Source organism: Argiope bruennichi, chromosome 6 (assembly GCF_947563725.1).
Source record: "Argiope bruennichi chromosome 6, qqArgBrue1.1, whole genome shotgun sequence".
In the NCBI taxonomy this organism is placed as follows: Eukaryota; Metazoa; Arthropoda; class Arachnida; order Araneae; family Araneidae; genus Argiope; species Argiope bruennichi.
The window spans coordinates 13,941,412-13,965,854 of record NC_079156.1 but is presented as its reverse complement, the minus strand read 5'-3'; the positions used below and the strand labels follow the sequence as shown (position 1 = coordinate 13,965,854).

Here is a 24,443-nt window from a genome sequence, read left to right as displayed (position 1 = left end):
ATTCTGTAAATGATATAATTTATTCATTAAAATTTTGCATTTAAAAATAATCCATAGATATGTGGGCATTGTAAACTGGCTTGATGCTGTATGAAGCTTTATCAATAATTAAGTTTTAGGAATTTAAATATGATTAGATAAATCTAATAAATTCTAAATGATTCTCAAAAAAAATATTTTGTTGCTTAATTAATTTCATTTGACTGTTGAATGAGATTTACATTTAACCATTTTATTTGAAAATGATTAAGATTTAATATTTTTGATTTAAGAAGAACAATTCAGAATTATGTTCTGACTGATATAAATTTAATTTTTAAATTCCCATCTTTTTTTTATGAAATGTAGTAAATATTATCTAGTTTTTCTTATTCTCTGCAGTTATATCAGAAACACTTATTTCAGTTTTTTTGATAATTGATATGTTTACTATATTATATATGCCTGATACCAATAATATTTTTTTGTAATTGTTGGAAAAATTTTGATTTCTTGTGGCTTTATCTAGATTTTTAGTGCTTTAGCTAAAAGCTGGTCTGATGAAAGTGCTGCGAAGCACCAAAGTGTTGAGCAACAGAAATATTTAGCTTCAGCTCTCATTGTCTGTGCTGGGTGGATTAAACAAACGGAAAATGTTTCTAATGCAAAAGGTAGTTATAAGAAAGTATTTTTTTTTTATTTGAAATATATTTACAAAATGGCTATTAACCTTCCAATCAACGGAAGATTGCCATTTGTTTACATACTTTCTTAAAATTCCATATATAAACTGTTCTTTATTAGAAATTATTCCCTTAAAATAATTTTCTTTTCAAATGTTAAAAGCTATAAAATGCAAACACTCTTTTATTTTTTTTATTTATTTATTTTGTATATATATATATGTAATGATATTTTAAACTCTTAATTTAGCCCATCGTAACTTCATTCTAAAATATTCTCTTATTTCGTGACCTAATTCCACTTTTGGTTTAATTAATCCCTTTGCAAAAATAATGCACCATCAGTACTAGGTATCAAATGAAAGTGATACTTTAGTTGCCCTTGTCAAAGGTCAACATATGTATTGAATTGGCACATAGCTGAAAATCCTATGTTATATAACGTTAGTGATGATTTGTTTAACGATACAAAGTCTCTTCACTGCTTCGAACCTACATTTTGTTTCACCCCTTCTTTCTTACTTCTACTTTTGTGGTGCACTGCGTCTTCTTGTAAAAAATCATGCCTGCCACTCGGAATAGAATAAAACGAAATTAATGATACAAAGTCTCTTCACTGCTTCGAACCTACATTTTGTTTCAACCAAAAATAGTGTTACATATTATTTAGTCAACAGGATTCGAAATCCATTATATATATATATATATATATAAAGTTGAAAAAATTCAACCTTGAGAATTTTGATGAATCTGTATCTTTTAGATTTCTCTTAGTTAAAAATAATAATGTCTTTTTTTTTTTTTTTTTTGAATCTGATAACTCAAAAAAGCATCAAGTTAGATGGATAAATGGATGAAATTTAATATGCAAATTTTACACAAAATTGGAAATCTGTGTCCAATTTTTGATCTAGGTGATCAAGTAAACTACTTTTTTTGTCTATTCATTTGTTTATGGATAAGATAATCCAAAAATGCAATAGGATAAGTATTTATATGACAAGATACCAAAACTGCAGAACTGTATCAAATTTGGGGTCCATTCATTCTGACGGAAAAGCTCCAAATTTTATTTCTCTTCACTATAGTTCAATGTTAATTATAAAGCTCTTCTTACTATATAAGTAATCAAAAAGTTAAGTAGAGAGTATTCTTGCTGGTTTTATTAGAAATTATGAAATAAGTGCAGACATTTATTTAGTCATGAATATTGAAGTGTGTAATGTAAATTTGCTTAAAATCATTGAATTTATAACATTTAGTAAGCAGTTTTGCAAAATAATGCAGCATTATTCATGTATTTCATGGACATAAAGTAAAATATGTCTCTTTCACAAGGTTTATCATATCATGTTCTACTATTAAAAAAAAAGTTATTTGCAGTATTTATTATTGAATTGGATTCCATTTGAAGTTATCTCTTCAAAGAAATATGGTCCAATGATAAAGGTAGCTTTAAAACCACACCATACTGTCACTTTTTCAGGATGCAAGGTTTACTGGATAATGTGAGGGTTTTCCTCTGCACAAATTCGACAGTTATGGCTGTTAACTTGTCCATTGAGGCAAAAGTGGGCCTCATCACTCCACAGAATATTCCATGGTCAAGTTGTGTGAACCACCATTCGAAGAAGGAGCTGAAGTGCAAAAGTTTTACGGACCTCGAAGTCCCCGTCCTGCAACAGGTGCACAGACTTGATTTTGTAGGGATAAAAATGTAAAATCTGCCATACGATTTTTTGTATACTTGAATACGGCATATCCAGAACAGGGGAAACAACTGGCGAACTCACACTATTATGCGGCGACTGACTGCTTTTTTCAACGAGCCCGGTTGCAACATTTTCGATGCTGGATGATGGGTTTTTTTTTTGTTCTCTACCTGAAAGAATGTCAAGTTGCCTAGTTTTTTCAAATTTCTGCATCGTTTTGCGTAGCGCACTGGAGACATTGGGCCTCTTCATATCTGCTTCATAGGACGAAATTCCTTTAGAGCTGCAACGGAGTTTTGTTGGTTCTGGTCGAACAATTTCGTCAGTAGCGCTTTTTTTATATGCAACGTAGTAAAAAATGACGAACAGAGAAGAAACTAATGTTCGTGCAATATCCATCTTCTTTTTATCCAAAGAAAAATGGTAATAGACATGCGCTGAATGCAAATTATGTTTCACATTTTCAATATATGCAAAAAAATGCCATATATGTTACACCGTCATCTATTGATGAATTTTTATACTATTTTTTTCATTAATAAATGTTAGGTGCATCATCTGAATAATCTGTAGTTCAAATTTTATCTTATTTGGTCCAATAGAACGCATATTAGAGCCCTCTGAAGTGGGTAACTTATTTCTTGCTACCCCTGTATATATTAATAAATCAGCAATCAAGTGAAATATTTTTGTACATATTATTCAGTAATTTTAACCAGGAACAGTCAGTAAAGTGTGCAGGCAATGAAAGAATTCATTATAAAAAAAATAGAATACAAGACATTCATATTGATAGTGGTTACTTAAATTATATAATGTACTTGCTATCTAGTTTTTTTGTGTGTGTGTGTGTGTGCGCATGCTAATGAAGAAAAGTATATTTAATGTTTTCAATAAATCTTCAAGGAGAGAAGGGAAGGACCCTAAGAAATTTCGGGCTTGTAAAAAGTTAAACATTTCTTTCTGCACGTAATACATGCATAATCTGAATTCTGTTTACATTCTTAAGCTGAATTTAATTTTAACTCGTGCATTCTTCTAATGTATTGGTGAATGAAATGCTGACATCATTTTAAAGTTTAATTAACAGAATTAAGTCTTATAATAATAATAATAATCAAATATTTATGTATGTATATATAGAGAGAATAATCAACAAAGTAATAATAATAAATTTCATATTGTCTATTAATAATAGTCTTGTATAATGATACTTGAAGTCATTACCTTTTCTTACAGTAATAAGATATTTTTAATTGTTATCAAGTTGTTCTTGATAAAAGCTATTATCTATATAATCTTGCCAGTAATTTAGCTTTATAAACCATGAATGCATTAACTGATTTAAGAGATTTTACTCCTAAATATTTAAAAATTTTAATTAATTTTAAATTTTTTTTAAAGATGTGTAATCAATTTTAAAAATTAGAACTTCCTGAAATTCTGATTTTTATATATTTATTTAAAAAGTCATTGCCACCTAATGACATATTATATAAACCAATGCATGAATGCTTATGCTTTTAATTGAAGCTTTCAAGTAAAAAAAATAAATCAATATTGAATAAAAATAATGTAACCAATAGTTTATATTTTGATCTATTTGTAGCTTGTCTTGATAAAATTCTTCATGGAACTATGATTCGAGTTGGAAACTCTGAGGAATGCATTCGAAGTTTGGCAATGCTTGTAGGAAATTTTGTAATATCGTCTATTGATCCTGATGGTCCTAAGCTAGAATGTGAAGTAAGAAAATTTATGAATGATTTGTATGTGCTTGCATATTTTGGAAGAATGTTAATTTTTTTTCGTTCATTCAATGTACTACAGATTATGTCTTGTAATTTTCAAAAATTTGCTAAATCTTTAACAATACTTATTTTTAATTTTGTGTATTTTTTTTTTCTTTTTGCATTGATGACATGTTAATTATAAAAATATTCAGAATGTAGGAACAATTTTTATTGAAATTTAATTTTGTTGAATTGTAAAAGTGTTTTTTTTTATGCACAAATAAAAATTTTGATTTAATTTGTCTCAACTAAAAAAATATTAAGTAAAAATTATTGCTATAATGATTTACATAAATCTAAGGGCAATATTTTAAATATGCAAATATTTTAAATATATTAATATTTTGAGTAAAAAATATTGCTGAATTTTTAATTTACAAGAAATGTGTTTGAATATTGTTAATCTCCTACTGAAAAGATAAGCATCAGACTGTTTGAACTTCTGTTCACATCAGTTATATTCCTTAATATTTTTTCTTTGTCCTAACACAATTAGGAAATAATTCTCTTTGAAGCATTAAGAACAGAAACAGTTTCTTTTTTCAAAATTTTGTATTAAATTGATAGTTTTATTTCAAAATGACTGTAATTGGTTCTTGAATGCTCTGAATTAGTTCCAAAGCTAATTTATACTTTTTTTTCTTTTTTTTTTTTACCAATTTAAGAAAAAAATTCTCCTGTAAAATCAGGTAGTATATTGCTGTTTATACCTCATAGATAAACTACTGACTGACTTTTTGCTCAACTGAACTTCCATCATAAGTGAAATTTAATGGAAATCAGCTCCTCACTTCACTTTGTCTAAATATCATTCACAGAAATGTCTTTTTCGAAACTGTTTGTTTTGGTTAACAAGATTTTTAAAAAGTGCTTTTATTATAATGTTGTGTATTAAAAAAGGTCATTAATTGCATTTTATGTTCTGTTTTATTAAAATGTAAGGCATTAAGATTTTATTTACATTGTCAATATTCTCAAATAAAAAGCATATTTGAACTTTTTTGATGGAATATTTTTGGATTATCTAGGAATGGAATACATATATTAGTCATTGATTTATAATATATTAATATGAAGAAATGATAAATATATAAGCATGATACAAAACAAATTTATTATGGAAATCTTTTCCTTATTTTGAGAGGAATTATTGTCATTGCAAATTCTCAAGATTTTAGAGCTAAGCATTGCATTTATATTAATTTTATGCAGAATTTAATGTCAGCAAAATGAATTTGTTGAAACTGAAAAGTAAAACTTTATTTGATTTATTTTCATAGAATTTTTGTTTTTATATTTTGTAAAATATAATTTGCTTGTGAAGGTTATAATTTTTTGAGCTGATTGACTAGTCGTCTGTATACAGGATGATAGAAGAAACTAATTTTTAGGATTGAATTATATAAATTTATTTGTAAAGTTAAAAGGTTTACATCTTTGCTTTTTACAAATACTAGGAGATTGTAGATGAAAATCTAATTGCAGAATTGGAGGCTTTGATGGTTATTCCAAGTAATCCAGGCAAAGATTCTTTGTAAGTATTTTTTAATACCTTGGGAATTTTAATTTAAATAAACAAGATATATTTAAAAAAATGTGTTTAGTGTGTTACTTTAACTGTTCATTCAACTTCTTTTACTTAAAATCCCTTTTTTGGGGAGGAAACTTTTTTCCCTTATACCTATTTTTATTCCAAAAATGTTGTCTTGTCCTTAAAATAGATCCATGAAAAGTAAACGTTGAATATTAAGTAATTCAATTTGAAATAATTATTCAACAAATTTTAATGAATTTTTTTCATTTAAATTCATTTGATATCTAGATTTGCTTATACATATCAAATGACTTGTAGAAAAGGAGGTTAATTTTAAGAATTTTGAAAGTATATTCTTAATTGAACTGAAAATGCCAGTTCATAGTTTGTAAATCATGTGAATCTAATATAATTGTTTCTATTTGGCAGTCGATTACTTTTCACAAGAAAAATAGAAGTATGTGTATTATTTCTACAATCTGTTTTGTTTTTTTTTAGTAGCTTTTCATCTTTGTAAATAACTGTGATTAAAGTGGTTCAATTAGAAATATTTGAAAATCAATAAAGAGAATAATTATATCTTGCAAGATACGTGGATAGTAATCAAATATGAAGGAAATTTTATTGTGATATCAGCTATAGTATTGCAGCAATTGCTCTACTGATAAACACAAAACAAAAATAATAACTGTCTTAATTTATAATTCTTAAATTAAGTTCTGATTTTTGGTAAAGTCATTATCATCCCATAAATAAATTGAAATTAAAAAGTGTTAAAATTTTAAATATAGCTGAATTAAAATAGCTATAGAAAAATTATTTTGTTCTTAGACATCTATTGCTTTATCTGCTTCTTTTTTTTTTTAGTTTGATAAGGCCAAAATATGCACTAAGTTCTACAACATTACATGCATATGTTGCCAAACTTATTACCAATTATTGAGATAAGTGAAAAGTGCTATTTAATGCCAAAATTTATGCTTTATGACAACTACTGTAACACTTACGAAAAATTATCCATTATTATTTCTTATTGTTATTAATATGCAGTTTTTATTTCTGCTGAAAAACAGCCAAAAATTTGTTTCTCTTCCATTTTAAAAATTTCATTAATTGGATGCTACATTTTCCATATAAATTGGCATGAAATGTTCCTTATAAATTAAAAATAAAATTAACTCTCTAGGTCCCCAAAATGTATATGTTTGTTTTTATTTATTGTATGCAGTTTCAAAGCAGTTAATTCATTACTAAACTCTACAGGATTTTGAAAAAAGAAGAAAAGGACAATATTTTTAGGTTCAGTTTGAAGCTAGTTGTATATAAAAAAAATTTAATGGCTTATTCTGAGCTAATATTAAAGTAGATAGTTATTTGGTTAATTGAAATAATTTGTTATTTGGAAGATTAAAAAAACAAACAAAAAAAGTTATCTGATTATTTAAAACATATAACAGCTGAATATTAAAGAGAGTATAATATATAAGAGTTTTTTTAGTTTTATATTTGTATGACAAAGACAAATCAAGAAGGTTGTTGTCAAGAAATTTCGATTAATCAAACTGTATTTTTGCGTTTTTTGGAATGATTGAAAAATTATTTCTCTTCAACGTTTTAAAGCTCATTAAAATATCTTTTTCCTCTATTGTTAATAATCTCAAGATTTATTAATTAGGTATTTGGAAGGCATAAACTTTTTCAAAGAAGAAAAGCCAGAGAAAGTGGAAAAAGAATTGAAAAACACAAATGAATTGAGTAAAGTTGTGGAAGTTGACAGGCAAGTTTATGTATTCTATTAATTATTAATAACTGATAATTGTTGTATGGTAACAGAATTTAAAACATTCTCTTTTAAGAAAATATTTATATTTTATTTTACTCAAATGCATTTGAAAATTAAAATAAAAGTTAGCTTTCTAGACTTGTAAAGTTGCAGTTATTGTTTAATTGATAAGTACTTGTTTTTTCAATTACTTAAAAACTAGCTTTCTATGTAGCATTATTTCTTGAAAGCTGCCTTGACATGAATATTGAAATTGACTTCCACCCTTACTAAGTTTGAATTTTTTTTTTTTTTAATTTAATTTACATGTTATGTGATAGTAACAGATTGATTTACCTGCTTTCTCTCTTTAATTGAATCTGAAAACAGAAAAAAAAAATTATAAAATTAAAATTAGGTGAAAAAATAAAATTTGAATTATTGTATGAAAAGGTATTCATCTCTCTGGTGCATTTTCTGTACACTGAATTCATTTTGTGCAATTTTATTTCAATAAAATTGTTCCATCTTAATGTTTAGCTTTTAATGTTTCAAATTTTGAGCATTTAAAATGATATCTGGTATTTGCCACTGTTATGACTTTAAAAATGCACCACTAATTGTCACAGAGTTATATGTATGTGCTCATGCATAGTCTATATAAAGCTGTTATGAACAAATCATTTTTTCCATTCTTAAATCTTAAATTCTATGCATGTTTATTTTTGTATTCTGGATTTTAATCTTTTTTTCCTTTATTGAGATTATGTATCATTTTAAGTTTCAAATATTTGTATCTATCCTTTTTGTCTTGTTTATTCTATGAAATTCTTTTTTTTTTTGTGTGTATATGAATTTATTATCCTTTTGCTTTATTGTTTTCCATAGATTTCTTGTTTTTTTTTATTATTATTGTGTAAATCTTTACACTTATGGTGATATATTATGAATTATTTTTTTCGTCTTTTGCTGATGTGTAATGTGCTTATGTACATCAGCTTTTCTACTTGAAATTTTCTTTCGTATACTTATTTATGTAAGCTTTAAGTCTTGTCATATAGAATATGACAATAAATAAAGTCTAAAAAAAGAGACTGTTATCTGCTTTTTGAACTATTTTATAAATATATGATTCTTAAAATATATAGATCTGATTTTACAAGAATATGGAATTTTTATGCATAATATCAAGAGTATTTTAAAGAGAATTCAAAACTTGATAATAATTCATTATAAAAACTTGAAATAATTGATTTTTTTTCTGAGATAAAATATAAAATTATTAAGTTTAAAAAATCAATTTGCATAATTAATGATATTAAAAATGTGTGAGTTTTTTTTTTTTTTTTTTTTTTTTTTTTTTTTTCACAACAGCATCAGTTTTTGTTTTCCATTTAAAGATGAGCATCTTAGGATGTGTTTATTCGAAAACCAAATTTGGGAAAAGCTATGTTTCTTGTTTTGCAGAACTGGAAATTCTACAATTTTTATTATAGTTAGACTATGATTTTCATTGATAAAATATTTTTGTTGCAGTGATGATGACTTAGAGCCATATGATACATCTAACGATGTACCTCAAGAGCAATTGAAACGCCCCTTCTATTTAAACGATTGCCTGCAAGGTTTAATTGAACAAGAAGAGCAAGAATGGTTTGAACAGTGTTTGAAACATGCTGAAAGTTTGATTGAATCCAATTCAGACAAAGTTCATGAAGTAAGCATTGTGAGGCTTATTTATTTTATTTGAAATGCTGTGGTCCATTAACAGTGGTATTATGGACTACTGGTAAAAAGAAGCAAAAGTAGAGGTACTGATACTCCAGATGCCAGTCTTGGGGGGATTCCATAATGACAAATATTTAATGTTCTTAAAGTGAGATAAAATGCTATTGTTATCCTTAAACCTTTAAAATCCTAAAATATTTCTAAATTTCAGATAATTATTCAAAAAATCACATTTATTTGCAGATTTACTTATTTCAAATAAGAATTCAAAAAGCAAAGATGAAGATTATTTTATCTTTCTTACTATATTGACATTTTCGAAAAATTGCTGAAGAAGTTTTGTAAAGCTTTTCTTTACAAATAAACATTTTTTTTTTTTTTAAAGCATGTAAATCCTTTTGTGCTAAGTAGAAGAGAAAGGGATGACATTTCTCTCAATACTGCAAGGAAATTGTTTTTAAATGACAAATAGAAAAGATGCACATTTTTTTTTAAGTTATTATTATTACTTTAAAACTAATGTAGAATGGATTTGTCTCAGAAAAGTTAAACTTGCATCGCTCATAAAGTAAAAATATTTTTAAAATTAGTCACTAAACATGGGGATAAAAGAAAAAGTGTAATTAAGTATCAAAGTACGTCTGTTTATTGGAGAGCTTTCTCATGATTTTTAAAGATTTTTTAGCATGAATTGGTATTGTTTAATTGCTACATTCTTGTAGGAAGGAAAATGTTAAAGCTTGACAGGGGTGTTTTATGAGGATATACCTAGTGATATTTTGTTGCTCAGAATAGCCCTTTTAAATAGAATTTTATTGTTTTGAGGTTTCTACAAAACCCTCAGAAAAAAAAGTGGCATTCTTTTTTTTCATTCGCATAGCATATAGCAGTTTGTAATAAGAAATACTACTTATTTGGCAACCTGTAAAATGATTGTTTATCCATTTTTCATTGATTTTATTATAGGAGCTCTCCTTATTTGGTTAGTGAGGGGGAAAAAATGTAATAATATAAAAAAAATTTCTATCAAATGTTTAAACATTTTATCTTTTTTTTTTTTTTTTGCCTGAAATTATTTATGGAATTGGAATTGGTGGCTGAGAATATAGAAGTGATGCAAGAACTTTTCTGTTTAATTGCTATTTATCTACACTTGCAGATAGATCCAATTACTTTGAAACAAAGCAAACTGTTTTAGAACTTTAATTAGAATATGATATAATATATTGAAATCTGAAAATGTAGCCCTTGAAATGAAATGAAAGAATTGAAATTCTAGGTTGAAAAGTGTTATTGCTGGAGGGTTAAGATTGATAAATCAAATTCGGCATAACAGTAAAAAAGTTTAATGAGAACAATTATAAATAGATGTGTAAGCTTGATGAGGTTAGAATTAACACTTGGAACATCATTTTAAACATTAATATTTCATTTTCAAATAAACATAATTCTGTACGATAATTTACATTAAATAATATACGTTAATTGTGTAAAAGCAAAATATCTAATGCTTTCAACGTCGGAAGAGATAATTAGAAATAGAGAAATGAGCTCATAAATTTAGACAAATAATGGATTTATTTTTAACAAAATCAGAAAATAAAGTGGCAGTGGATAATAATAACAAAGGTATGCAATTCAGTGGTACTGATTCTGAAAATTTATGCTATATGGAAAGTATTTTATACTATAAAAAATTCCAAAGAAAATAAGTGTCACATTCAAAGTTTCAACTGTATGTTGTAAATATGTCTTGGAAAAACATCTTGTGTAAATGTTTGAATTTTTTTTTTTTTTTTTTTTTTGTATATTCTTTAGGATAGAATTATTTGGTTGCAGTATCCAATTCATAATAAATGTTTTCCTAGTATGTTATGCCTTTAATTTTAAATGATTTTTAAATGAATTTTTTATTCTTCATAGATTGCTGTTGAAATGGCCAAAGTAATGCTTCATTTGGAGGATAAATATTGCTTTCCCGATTTTCTTTCTACTAGGCACAGAATCCTTGTTTCTCTTACTGTCCATTGTCCGGTATTAGTAAGTGGGCTATTTATCATCTAACAAATGCATCTTATTTCACATTTTAAAAGTATAATTACAAAATGAAAAATTGAAATGTTTCTTTTAAAATTCATTAATATGGACATTTACACTAAAAAATTAATAGCATTTAAAAAGTTTTCTCACAGTTTCATCTTTAAGTCTATTTAAATTCAGTTTTTAAAAATCTAAATTTCAAATTATTGAAATGATTATGAGAATTAGTATTTGAATGAACAATGTTAATTAAATATTTCTATTTGGAATTTTCAATTAGTTAACAATTTCATTTATTCATTATTATTTACTTGAATTATTTCTTTATTATTTTTAACATTATAATTTAACAAGCATATTTTTGATATTTAATTATTTTATTCTTTGGAAAAAATGTTTCAAAATTATCCTTTTTCAGGTGGCTGAATATCTTACTTCACAGTTTTATGAAGATAATTACAATATACGGCAACGGTTGGACATCTTGGAGGTAATGTAGTAAATTTTAGTTTATATTGAAAACCTTGTTTTTAATATTCTGTGGTAATGTAATAAATTATTTTAAAATCTTTAATATCCAGAAAGTGAGATTTTTTTTCAACACAAAAAGAGAGATGAAAAAAAAAATGATGAAATAGAAGTTCATTAAATTTAGGGCATGAAATATGCGTTGTATGGAATATGTAACGATTACTTGTGAAAACTGTGATATGAATTTAAAAATACTATTTTTAATTGATTTTAATGTCTACATAATTTTTTAAATGTAGTAAATTTATTCTAAAGCCAATATATTTTTTTAATAATTCTTTCTTTTGAATAGGATATTTAATGATTTGTTTTATTTGAAAATTTTATTTTTAATTATTTGTTTTATTTTTAAACCCATTTATTTAAAAACAAAAGCAAAAATAAATAAATAAAAATACTTTTTGATACCTCACTTTTAAAGGTGGGTGTGGTATCTTTCAATATATGTTATTTTTTATATTAAAAATTTACTTTACATAATATTGATTTATTTTTAATTTTAACATTTCCTATCAGTTTTCCTATTAAAATGCTGTATTAATAAGAAATATTTTAATTTCTGAGAATTAAAATATTTATGCTGTTTTCTACTATTTTGCTTATTTTCTACTATTTCACACAAAGGAAAATTATTTTTTTCCAAGAATCGATAGTTACTACTCCAACTAAAACATGATGCAAAAATATAATACTTCGTTTTGTTTTAAATAGTGTTTGACATTTCTTGTAAATATGTGCTTACATTTGTCTTAAATGACAATAAATGTTTTCTTACATTTTAACCATTTTTTTGTTTCAAATTATTGTTTTGCTTTTATCATATATAAATTTTTATTTCTTCTATGAACCAGTGTTTAAAACCAGAGAAAGTTAAACTATGTAATCTGATAACTAAGTTTCAGGTTTATGACAATAGAGTCACAACTTCAAGACTGGTTTATCAAATCCCCTACACATAAAATAAATGAATGCATAAATTAATAAATAATCTAAAAATTTTCAAAAAATTGTTTCTTTTTTTATTATTATTACTTAAATTATGTGACTTTAAAATTATATTAGGGTTATGATATCTTTATCTCAGACTTTCTACCTTAGAAGAGGTCACATATTTTAACCTAATTTTCACCAAATAGCTGCCATACATTCATACTTGGTACAGCTAAATCACATGATATGTTCTCCTTTTGGTATATTAGAGAAGCTCAAAAGGAGTGCCCTAACTCAGATGTCAATATGATCATATACTAAATTATGAGAAACTTTCCTGCCTCTCGTGTGGCTCAAAATGGTACATTATTCTTGATTAAAGTCAAGTAATCAAACTAATTGAAAATATATTGATAATACTATTATTATTAGTCATAGGAAAAATCATGTTTTAGGTCATTGCTAGTTCCAGTCAGTTGCTGTCTAATCCAAAATCTGTACTCCAGAAAGCCGAACTGTCGGTTCCACAGACTGAAGAAAAGTTCACAGCATCAACTGAAAAGTTGTGGAAGACCATTCTTGACCAAAGAGTAGCTTCTAAAACACGGCAAATTACAAAAGTATTTGTTTATCTTTTTCTGTGAATAAAATACTACATTCTTTTTATTTGCATATTATTAAATAACTAATCGCCTTTGGCGACCAGCTGGTTCACCAGTATTAATGCTCGTTAAAATTTTCAATTAAATATTTTATGCAACTTCATCTCTTAATAGTTTTTTTTTTTTTTTTTTCGCAAATTTTTTTACGTTTCACATTTTGATAATCATAGAATTCACTCATACTATTATAGAGGCCTTAAGCCTTTCTGTTCATCGTATCGGCTCTCTCTAATTTTCTATCAGTTCCTGTAAAATTTCATCTTCAAATTAAAGTGGAAATGATTAAATTGCAATTTATATTTTTTGCTGAATTCAAGCATATCTTTTTTTTTTTTAATTATGAAAACTGAAAGTAGAAATGTTTAGCATTAAAGTCTTAAGTGCACAACAGAATAATTTTTATAATTTATATAATATCTTAAAGAATTTATATATTATATTTATATATTATATAATTTATATATTATTCAGCAAAAATTTCTCTGATTCATTGTAAAGAGTTTTGCTTTCAAAGGGATTTAAATAGCATTAACAATATTTTATTTCATTTTTATCTAGAAATATACTTCAAAAAATTATGTTTAAATTTTAGACAGTCCTTTGGTTCTAAGGGATCATATTCTGAGAAATATTCTTGACACTCCAACTTTTAAATAAAAAAATAAATGTTTCTTTCTTCTATGATCAAATTTGATCGATGTATTAAGTTTCAATATTAAAACTTTAAAACAATCAATATTTTAATAATCATAGGCAAATCACTCTTGAGAAACCCTGGGAGATGATTGACACTTCTTTGAGATGAGTGATGAAATGGTCTAAAATCACCCATTTTATAGAATAGTGATAATCAAGATTTCATAAATCAGTCAGTTTTAATGATAGATTTAGTTAATTGGAGAGCAACACTTTATATTTAAAACATTAGTGTTTCAATAATATTTTGTTAAACGTAACCACAGCCCAAAGGATATATGTAAAAATTTTAAATTTATAATTCATCAGAGCATTTATTGACTCATTACATAAAATATAATTATTTACTTTTTTTTAACCATTTTGTTAACAGAGGTATGTCTATTACTAAAGGTTTACAAATTAGCTGTTTGGCTTTGATTAAAGTGGATATCCTAAATATATTAAACCATGTTTGCCTTAAATAAAATTATTTTATTGAATTAAAAGTATAGTTATTGTAAAAGAAAATAGAAAACGTTTCCTTACGTTTATTTTTTAGAAAATATGATATTTCATTTCATACAGATATGTGCTAAAAATTACATTTTTATATGTTTAATTTACAATAATAGTTAACTTATTTTTTTTAATTTGATCTTTTGTCATTGTGATGGCAACATGCTTAAAAAACTAATTTTACCCCCATTAAAGTATAACGTGTTCATGGAGTTTAAATTTTATTTTGTGTAAAATAAATTGTTGAAAAATATATTTAAAATGTTTCTTTAAAATTTATTAAAAATAGAAACTTAATTTATAGATTAAAAAATTGGTATCATTGAGTAAGTAAACTTTTGGCACTGAAGCATAATGTCAAGCACTGAAAGCCATAAGCTTTTTAGATATGAAGTATTCATGATAATAATGTTGCTATTTGGGCAAGAATTTTGAGATGCTATTTTTAAAATAATATTTTAATTACAATTTCAGAAATTATATTTTTCTTATGTCAAATTTTGTTTAATGTTTTTAATTTTTCCAAAAATATTTTCTTCTTTTTTTTTTTAATTCTACAAAGAAAGCTACTATTTATTAGAAAAGTCTGGCATTTTTTACTTTTAACGTTATTACTGTCATTGTGTTGTACGTTTATTTCATGTCTTTATAGCTCTTTAAAATAGGGCTAAACTTATGGATGATAATGGAATTGAGTCAGTTGATATGACTTCATAGATACTTGACAAAGTAAATACATATACCACTTAAATGTAACTTCATTTTACCTTTTACTGTGCTATGAACATTTTTTCTTCTGTAAGATGGATATTATATCTTAAAATTAAATTACTGTGATACATTTGATGTGCATTACTTCTCGAATATAAAATAACTCCGTTTTCAAAATAAAACAAGCTTTGAAGCAGTTTTGTAGTTTCTTAATGTGAAACTAGAGTTTTATTTGATTACTATAACTTGTTTTTTAGGTCAAACGAAATGTAGTTCCAGAGTCATTGGAAAATCGACTCAGTGCTGTTGCAGGCTATTTCTTCTTCCCTCTGATGGCCAATTATGATAAGTATGCAATTTTATGCACATCTATTTTCTATTTAGCATTTTTCTTTTGATAACTATAAAAAGAGGTATGCACTTTTATAGAAAATGCATAGAATGTTGGTAATACAATTATTTTTATAAACTCTATTGTCAATGATAACTCTAAAGTGTGCTGTAACTGAAGTTCTAAATCTGGAATACATTTAATAAATTGCTTTTGCTACATTTAGTTTAAATACATAAAAGTAATTGAATGTTTATTAATAAAATAATTTTTTAAACCTCTTTAATTAATAACTGTGTTTTCTAGTAATTAGTCTGTTTGAACATAATTTAGTTTTGAATATTTATCAATATAAAATGACAAGAAAACAGAAGTTGTACCAGTCCCAATCACTGGTCCGATTTTTTTCAATTTTTGTTTCGCATGAAATCTTATGGCTCTTAGGTATGGCATCAGTACTCCTCTGCCCTCAGCTGTCCTTCAATGAGGCATTTTATTGAGGTTTACAATTCAATTTCATTTTACAAAAGCTGTATTTGTGACTATTTTTTGTAAACCCTATGGACTTACTTGTTGGGCTTATAAAGTAGCTTGTGAAGTATGTGGCTTGGATGTTTTGAGTAATGATCTACTTCCATTTGTATTTTTGTAAATTGTATTAGTTTTATTTTTGTTTGAAGACACTTTTTCATTATACTACTACTTGATTTGTTATTGATTGCATATTTGACTACCTCATTTAAGAAATGTAAAATTGAATTGCTTTTTATATTATTGTCTTTATTATAATAATTTGAATTATTATTGAATGATAACTTGAAATTATTTTTCTATTCTTCAGAACAAATAAGATGTTGAAGCTTTTTGGAGAAGACAGCTATGTCCTGGGACGATTAGTCTATACTCTGGGAGTTGTTATGCATGCTTCTGCAAATATACCTGTGAGTATTAAAATGTTATTAATTTTTTATAGAACTAGTAATTAAAAATAACTTCTATGCTTAAGGACAGTTTGGAACTAGCTATTTTTTTATTTTTAATATTTGAAATTAGATTTTAGTCCAATTTTATGTAGGTTAAAATTCTATAACTATCGCATCAAAAAATTGTAATTTATTGTAAAGCATTTGTTTAAATAAAATTTTTAAAATGTTTTACCTCTTAAAATATTTTTAAACTTTTGTAAATATCAATATCTTTTAAGTAAATATTTTTTCAAATAATTTATAATTTAATAAATAAAACTGAAGATGAGTTTCCCTGCTGATATGTAACTTTTTTTTATTGTTTTAAATACACAAAAATTCATAAAAATGTATTAATTTTGATTGAAATTAAAATAAAATTATTAATTTTAGAGTCATTTCCAAACACAGATCCTTAAAATGGATGTTTCACTACATTCATAAAAAATTTCTCACTTTTTTCTTTTTTCAGTTGTTAAGAAAACTTTGGAATTTTATCTATTTAAATATCTGGAATGTTGAAAAATAATGTATGAACAGAAATATTATATGAAGAAATATCAATTTAAAATTTCCGTTTCTTCCATTAGCTTCACATAAAATTCTTAGAATATACCAAATTTAATTTGTCTAGCTTACAGTCCTTTTAGATTATTTCTTACAGACAGCTAGATACACTGGCACATAATTCTAAAAATATGTTTTTAGGACTCAGGGAGATCTAAAATGTGGAGATTCATTAAAAGTTAAGAGTTCAAATTTTTAAATGATTACAACATTTTCTCTTTCCATACTCCTTATCTGAGAAAGTAAAAAGATATTCGTTTAATATTTTGGTAGCAACCCATTTAAAAATATCATCATTGGATGCCTCAATTATTTCTAAGTGTGAATGTTATTATCTGTTTTATTAACATCAACATATATTATTAAGATTCAAAAGTGAGAATCAGCTTAGAGATATTAGATGGTATCATTTAAATTTGGTAGGGTATTTATTGTCTATGATCCTACTAATGGGAAAGTACCAATATCTATTTCCATTATCATGGCAAATTTACAATTGCACAAAAAATAAATAAATGAATAAAAATAATGGGAATATTGAAAAATTACATATCTTATTATATAAAACTGCTGTATTAAATGAAATATTCACTCATTTGTCTACTGTCAAGCTTATAAGAAAGTCCTAATGGGAAAAAAGAAAAAGAAAAAAAAAAGACCAAAGCAATATGGGAAAAAGAAAAGATCAAAGGCAAATATAACAAGTATATGTGCCTTTTCAGGTCCTCAAACCGTTTTTATTTGAAATTCAGTTTACTCATGTTCAGTTATATAATTTGCTTTGTGTGTTTTTACTTATTGAAAGTTCCCCCCCCCCTTTTTATAGATATGCCAGAATATGGGTCAAACATTGTTGCAATTTTTAGCTGATGTGAGAAATCATGCAGATTTGTAAGTATGACAGTCTGATATACTGAACTCATTTTATATTAATTTTTAATAATTTTTTATTTTATTAAATCAAATGAATGTAATGTAATTATCAACTGATTAATTTGAAATTTCCTAGTTGGCTCTTTAAATTTATAATCATGTAATAAAGGTCCCTCCCCCCAGCTATTTCCTTGAAATTTCACATTGTATTTATGAACTATTTGATTATATGTGATTTTTTTATTGTTTGTTTGCTTGCATTTTTATATCTTTTAAGATTTGGGTCATTAAAAAAATATCATAATTCAAATAATTTTTAATGAATTTTTTAAAGAATTTATTAAGGATTTATAACATATTCCATATTAATGAGTTGCTTTATTTTTTTTTTTCTTTTGCATAAAAATCATTATATTTAATAAAAAGCCAACATTTAAATTTGCTACCAATAAAATGTTTCCTCCCTTAATTCTTTTTTCTGTTTTTTAAAAATTAAAAAAAAAAAAAAACAACTAATTAATATGAGTGACCTATTTCCTACAACTTATGAAGCACTCGCAAACTTCGGAATTATGAATGTGTATGCACACCCTATTAATTTTTAATTTCTGTCTCTTTGTCTTTTGTATAGCTTTGTTCGAGAAGCTTGCATATTTGCAATGGCTGCAGTGTTTACAAGTGTGCCTGGATATCTTTTAATGTCAGATGATATGACTTCAATAGTGTTTGAAAGCCAAGAATGGTTGGAAAGTAGGTTCAAATTTCACTACCATTTGTAAACACTTTTTGAAGTTTGGATTGTTTCATTTTTGTACTAATAGAATTTTATAACTGATGTCTTACTTATGGTGTAATGTGTCAGAGTTTTGAACTGTAGACACTTGTGTATTCTGAATGACATTACACTATTTTTATATTTTAAGAATTTTAATTATCCCATCATTTTTTAATTTAATTTTGTTTCTCTATCTGTGGAAATTAAGTCTTTAAATTTATAATGTTTATTATAATTAATTAGAAATTAAAGAATGAAGAGTAAAAATTATAAAATAAAAAATACTCCTCAGTATGCTACTAAAATTGTGTTTTTAAGAATTAATTTTATTTTTTACACTTATATGTAATTTTTTGTTTAATGGATAGGAAATTAGAATTAAAAATTCTCAATTCAAAGCATTATGGGAAGGGGGGAGAGTGACTTTAAAAGTGTTATATCTCTAGTTTTCTGAACACAATGGGGGAAGATTATGCAAAAGAGAGAGAGAGAATAAATTAATAAGAAATGGAACACCTATTAAAACTTATTATTTTTTAATTTCCCTTTTCTCCCAGTATTATATGAATTTAAATGCCATTTAGATGTTTCTGATGATTGAGAACTAAAAGTGGTAAATTACTGACATTAAGGAATTTTTTAATGCATTTTTTGTTTTAACTGCATGAAAAACTATAGAAAATTTTAACAGCCAGTACCAGATTTTTTCAAAAATTGGCAATAAAAATTAATGCAGAAAACAATCTTGATTTGAAGAATATTGTTAAAATTTTACAAAAGGTTCTATTCAAGTGAATGCTTTCCCTCTTTGCATTGTTTATATATATGGGGGGGAAGGCAACGACCAGTATTAATATGAAAATATATTTATTATAATTAAAGGACAAAACATTACTGTTCTAACATAAGCTGTGAGCTGTATGTCTTACAGACTCACTACCGAACTCTCGTCTGCCAATAATGTCGGGAAGTTTATTTCATTCATCGTTTGGTTATTCGAGGGATCATTTTCGAGTGATTCCCTTTTGGCGCCAGTAATTAATGCCTGACTTATTTATGTATGTTTTCTGAAGTTACGGGGATGGGTAAGGAAGAATTATTACCTGTATTACTAGATGAACTTTCGGTTTGAGAAACCTTTTGAGGAGACAAAGGTTTTTCCTCTGTTTCCGATAAAAAACTAGTATCGAGCGAATTCTGAAACTCATTTAAATTTGTAAGGGCTTTAAAAATATTTTCACACAAAGCATCTTTGTCGGTCTCAGTTACTTCTAAGTGTAATAAATTAGAAACCGAGATAAAGTCAGATAAAGAAAAATTCTTCAGCAATTCTTGTTTATGTTTTTCTACATCTAAATTTTCAAAATTTCTCATTGTTTTTCGAGAAGAATGGTCAAAATTACTGTAACCTAACACAGAGTTAAACAATTTTACTAAATTAGTTTTTGCATATTTAAGAGAGTTAGCGATTAATTGAATGTCGCCTAGTTTTAAAGACATTGTAATTAATTAAAACAGAACTAATACACATTCAATCGGGATTAAAATTTAAAGGGAGAACGAAATAAAGTAACGCACTACAAATTACAAACTTATCAAGAATCGCATTTATTTAAAGGGGAAAAAATTGCCCCTACCTGGTTGGAAGCAGTCAAATTATTCACTCTTAAATGATTCACACATTTCCAAATAATTCAATTTCTTCTGTAATTTAGAAATGTTGAACAGGGTGATGTTCTTTTTTTAAAGCGGCCAGTATATGTCAGCACAATAACACAAAGTAGTTGAATCTTGAAAGTTTTCACTTTTTTACTTGAATCATATCCATGAAAAACATGCACTAACGTCCATTCACCAGTCCAGTAAATCATCCACAGCAAAAATCCACTCTTATCAAAATTTTTAGCATCAATTTAGCGTCTTAAATTGTACTAACGTCTACAGCTTTTTCAACAATTTGGAGGGATTTGGTAGGGGTATTCAGGAGAAAGGCCAAGTCCCCAAAAATGTGGGGGAAGGCAACGACCAACATTAATATGAAAATATATTTATTATAATTAAAGGTCAAAACATTACTGTACTAACATAAAACATATAAAGATTCATGAGTGTGAGCTGTACGTCTTACAGACTCACTACCCAACTCTCATCTGCCAATAATGGCGGGAAAGCATCACGTGATTAATGACGTGACGCAACATGACCAGCATGGCGCCATACAGGATACAGGATCTGTCAGCACTTCCCATATATATATATATATATATATATATATATATATATATATATATATATATATATATATATATATATATATATATATATATATATATTCCACATTTATTGAAATTACAGAAAACTTTCTTGAGTGCAAATGGAATTTGAGTATAATTCTGAAAGTAGAAAAGTTTATGAAGACTTCATGGTGATGAACCTGATTTTGATTTTAATTTCCTGGTTTTAAATTACTTTATATTAAATGGATATTTATTCATTTTAGGTGTCATTGACAATGATCCTGAAACCAGTTGCCAGATTAAAGCTACTCATGCTCTGAGTTTAATTATACAAATAATTACAGATGTAAGTAATTTTGATTTAATAAATGACCTTTTATTTTATAGAGGAATTAGTGAATTTAATTACTTTTAAAAAAATAAGGTACTTGTACTATTAAAATAAAAAGTAAATATAAACTACTGTGATAGAAAATAGAAAATGCATATTGATCTGTCAGTGTATCCTTCAAAATAGTGAATAGTAGTGATATGAAATTTTCTCATACCATTTTGGGGTTCAATTCTAAATCAACTGTGTTACTTTTGACTTTCAAACATAATTTTTTTTGATGATATTTAATTAAATAACAAATTGAACCTAATTTTGCCATATTTCCTCATTTTTTGTCAATATCTTCATAAATAAATATTTTGTTATAATATTTTATAGCCATGCCTAAAAGCAAATATACTTATTTTCAGAAATGAGGCTACAATGTTATGTCTTTTTTTTTTTTTTTTTTTTTTTTTACAACCTAACTCTGCATTGGGAAGGGGTGCAAGAAAGCAAATGTTTATGTTTTTGATACCTTCAGGAAGAGCGAAAATGTTTTAAAATAGCCAGGTTTGAAACAAATTAAAAATAGCAGGATTAATAATAATAAGTAATGATTGACTAAAAGTAAGCAGAGTAATAAAGGTAATATTTTATTAAATAATTGCTATTATTATTATTTAAGTTAATGTTTTATTATTATTTAAGGTAGTATAATTGCTGAGTATTGGATCATCAAACAGTCCTTAATTTTTTGAGCCCTTAATTCTATTTGTATCGATCAAAATTATTTTCATACTCCATATTAATGTGAATATCATTTAATTTGCATTCAGTGAAATATTTTAATTTTTCTTCCTTTATGTGATCAAATGTGAATTTGGGGTTTTTTCTCCCTCTCTCTTTTTTTTTTTTTTTTTTTCCCCACAGAATAAATTATTTCAAAGCGCAGGGTGATTCATAAAGAAGTATGCACTTTCCAGGTGCTGTAAATCAGTAATAGTCAAAGACAGGAACCACCTTATTGGATTGTAAGGTAGATGTACTCTTTGTGTCGCGCCCTTGACAGAAGTCACATAGGAATTAGCATGTGTGTCATGTGAAATCAGTTTAAATGGCGGCATCTGCAGTGGAGATGATTTTTTTGTGTTCTTCAATTTAGCAAAATGGAATCCGAAATTGCCGTGCAATGGCATTTTCAATCACAAGTCAGAAAAGAAGTTCCAGTTAGAAAATCTATCTATCAATGGCATGAAAAATTTGGAACAGTGGGCTATTTGTGCCAAGGTATAAGTCCTGGACGACTGAATGCATTGCAAAAAGTTGTCATTCAACCAACCCCGGAAAAATCAGCGTAGAGGGTGGACTGTCAAGTGCAGATTTCTCAGCCCACCCTCTGGAGAATTTTGAGAAAGAAGCTGAAAATCGTTCCATACGAACAACAAGTGTTTCAAAATCTGAATGATTCTATCAAATGAAAGCTCTTTGAATTTTATACCAATATGCAGTTTCATTTTGAAAATGATTTTGTTGATCACTTAGTTTCCATTGATGAAGCAATTTTTCATGTTTTGGGGAAGCACAATGCTCCCTTTTGCGGAAGAGAATATTATAAATTCAGAGTGCAACACATGTGAGATTCCCCGAAGGTAAAATTGTTCTGTGCAGTATCCAGAAAGAAAGTGTAAGGCCTCTTCTAAGGGGTCACGTATAGAACATCTGCGACCGTCTGTAACAAAACTTAAAATAACTCCACATAATTGTTATAGATGACGTATATTATATTACATTGTTCTTGATTTAGAATGCATTGAAACTGCATACTTCCTTATGAATCACCCCAAAGAAAAGACAAATTCGCACAAAACTGAGCAGCACTGGTAAATTAGTTTGCTCAAAATATGAAATTACTTTCTGTTATTTATTATTATTTTTTTTTATTATGTCCATAATATTGCACCATCATCTTTTAATGCAAATAATTTGTTCTAGGATATGCCTTTGATGTGTGATATTCTGTCAATCGAAAAGGAGATGTTGTAACTCACTGCAATTTCAAACTCCCATTGCCAGATATTTTTGCTATTTCAAACTCCCATTGCCAGATATTTTTGCTATTTCAAACTCCCATTGCCAGATATTTTTCTAAGAACATTTTTTATATATAAATAAGTGTATGAAATAGTTACAATAAAGAGAATGCCAGATTTGAAAACGTTTTAATTTATTCTTATTCAAAAATACCTGCCTAATCATTCGAATATTTATATTATAAGATCATGCAGACAAAAATTGGCATAAAATTTCGGATCTATTTTATTTACCCAAGTTATTGTTTAGAAGAATTATTGTATTATTGTTCAGATATTTTTATTCTGTTCACCAGATACTACGAGATCGTAATTCAAAAAAAGTAAACTACTAGACCACATATAAACAAACATTGTCATTAAAAAAATCTGGTACCTTGTTTTCTGTCATAGCAACAGAACTATAACTATTAACTCTCCTTAAGTTTGAGATTTATGGCATTTGAACCAGAACTTTCCCTAAGAAGTTTCATTTTTCTTAAACTTCTTTGGGAGAGTTAAACTACTATTATTATCTTTTCTTCATGTGTTCACAAAATAGTTCAAATTATTTCATAGAATATTTAATTCCAGTACGTTGCTGTATCTACAATCGTTATTCTTGCTCTCGATAAAATCTCAGAGCATCGAAATTAAAATCTACCTGCCACTGAACTGAACTTGGTCTCCTGCATAAAAGGATTAGATAATGATCCCATTAACAAGGACACTTTTCAGCAGGAAAAACGCTACCCTTGCTCTCCACAAATTAGCAAGACATTGGAATAACCTCCATCGTGACAGGCGGGGATACTGATTACTATCAGACAGGACATATTCCAGCAGCCAAAAACTTTACTGTTGCTTTGGTCAATTATCGGAATAAAACGAAGCTCTCCGGCGGGGAATATAACCCCAGTCTTCTGCCTGACAAGCAGTTTTTGATTTGGTGTTTTTTGACACAAGAGCCAACCTTGGCTGAACTGTACCAATCACATTTTAAAATGTAAAACCAATGACATTAGTAAAATCTCTAAGGCAATGAAATCAG

General features: G+C 26.6%; 1 protein-coding gene across 2 annotated transcripts in view; it reads left to right on the top strand.

Annotated features, from left to right (window-relative positions):
- LOC129972958 (telomere length regulation protein TEL2 homolog) overlaps window positions 1-23,524 on the top strand; it is a 39,277-nt gene extending 15,753 nt beyond the window's left edge. Inside the window, exons 7-21 of one of the 2 annotated variants that reach the window (XR_008784919.1) lie at window positions 509-650; window positions 3,984-4,120; window positions 5,625-5,701; window positions 7,377-7,478; window positions 9,000-9,180; window positions 11,115-11,231; window positions 11,650-11,721; window positions 13,148-13,312; window positions 15,517-15,608; window positions 16,432-16,531; window positions 17,949-18,013; window positions 18,627-18,745; window positions 21,271-21,353; window positions 23,316-23,436; window positions 23,469-23,521. Coding sequence is in view for 1 of the 2 variants with exons in the window: in XM_056087285.1 (XP_055943260.1) it covers window positions 509-650; window positions 3,984-4,120; window positions 5,625-5,701; window positions 7,377-7,478; window positions 9,000-9,180; window positions 11,115-11,231; window positions 11,650-11,721; window positions 13,148-13,312; window positions 15,517-15,608; window positions 16,432-16,531; window positions 17,949-18,013; window positions 18,627-18,745; window positions 21,271-21,353; window positions 23,316-23,366 (1,503 nt within the window). In the remaining variant the exon portion in view is untranslated. Of the gene's footprint in view, window positions 1-508; window positions 651-3,983; window positions 4,121-5,624; window positions 5,702-7,376; window positions 7,479-8,999; window positions 9,181-11,114; window positions 11,232-11,649; window positions 11,722-13,147; window positions 13,313-15,516; window positions 15,609-16,431; window positions 16,532-17,948; window positions 18,014-18,626; window positions 18,746-21,270; window positions 21,354-23,315 lie in introns of both variants that reach the window. The other variant, XM_056087285.1, reaches the window with a different exon arrangement.
- The last annotated feature ends 919 nt before the right edge of the window (window positions 23,525-24,443 follow it).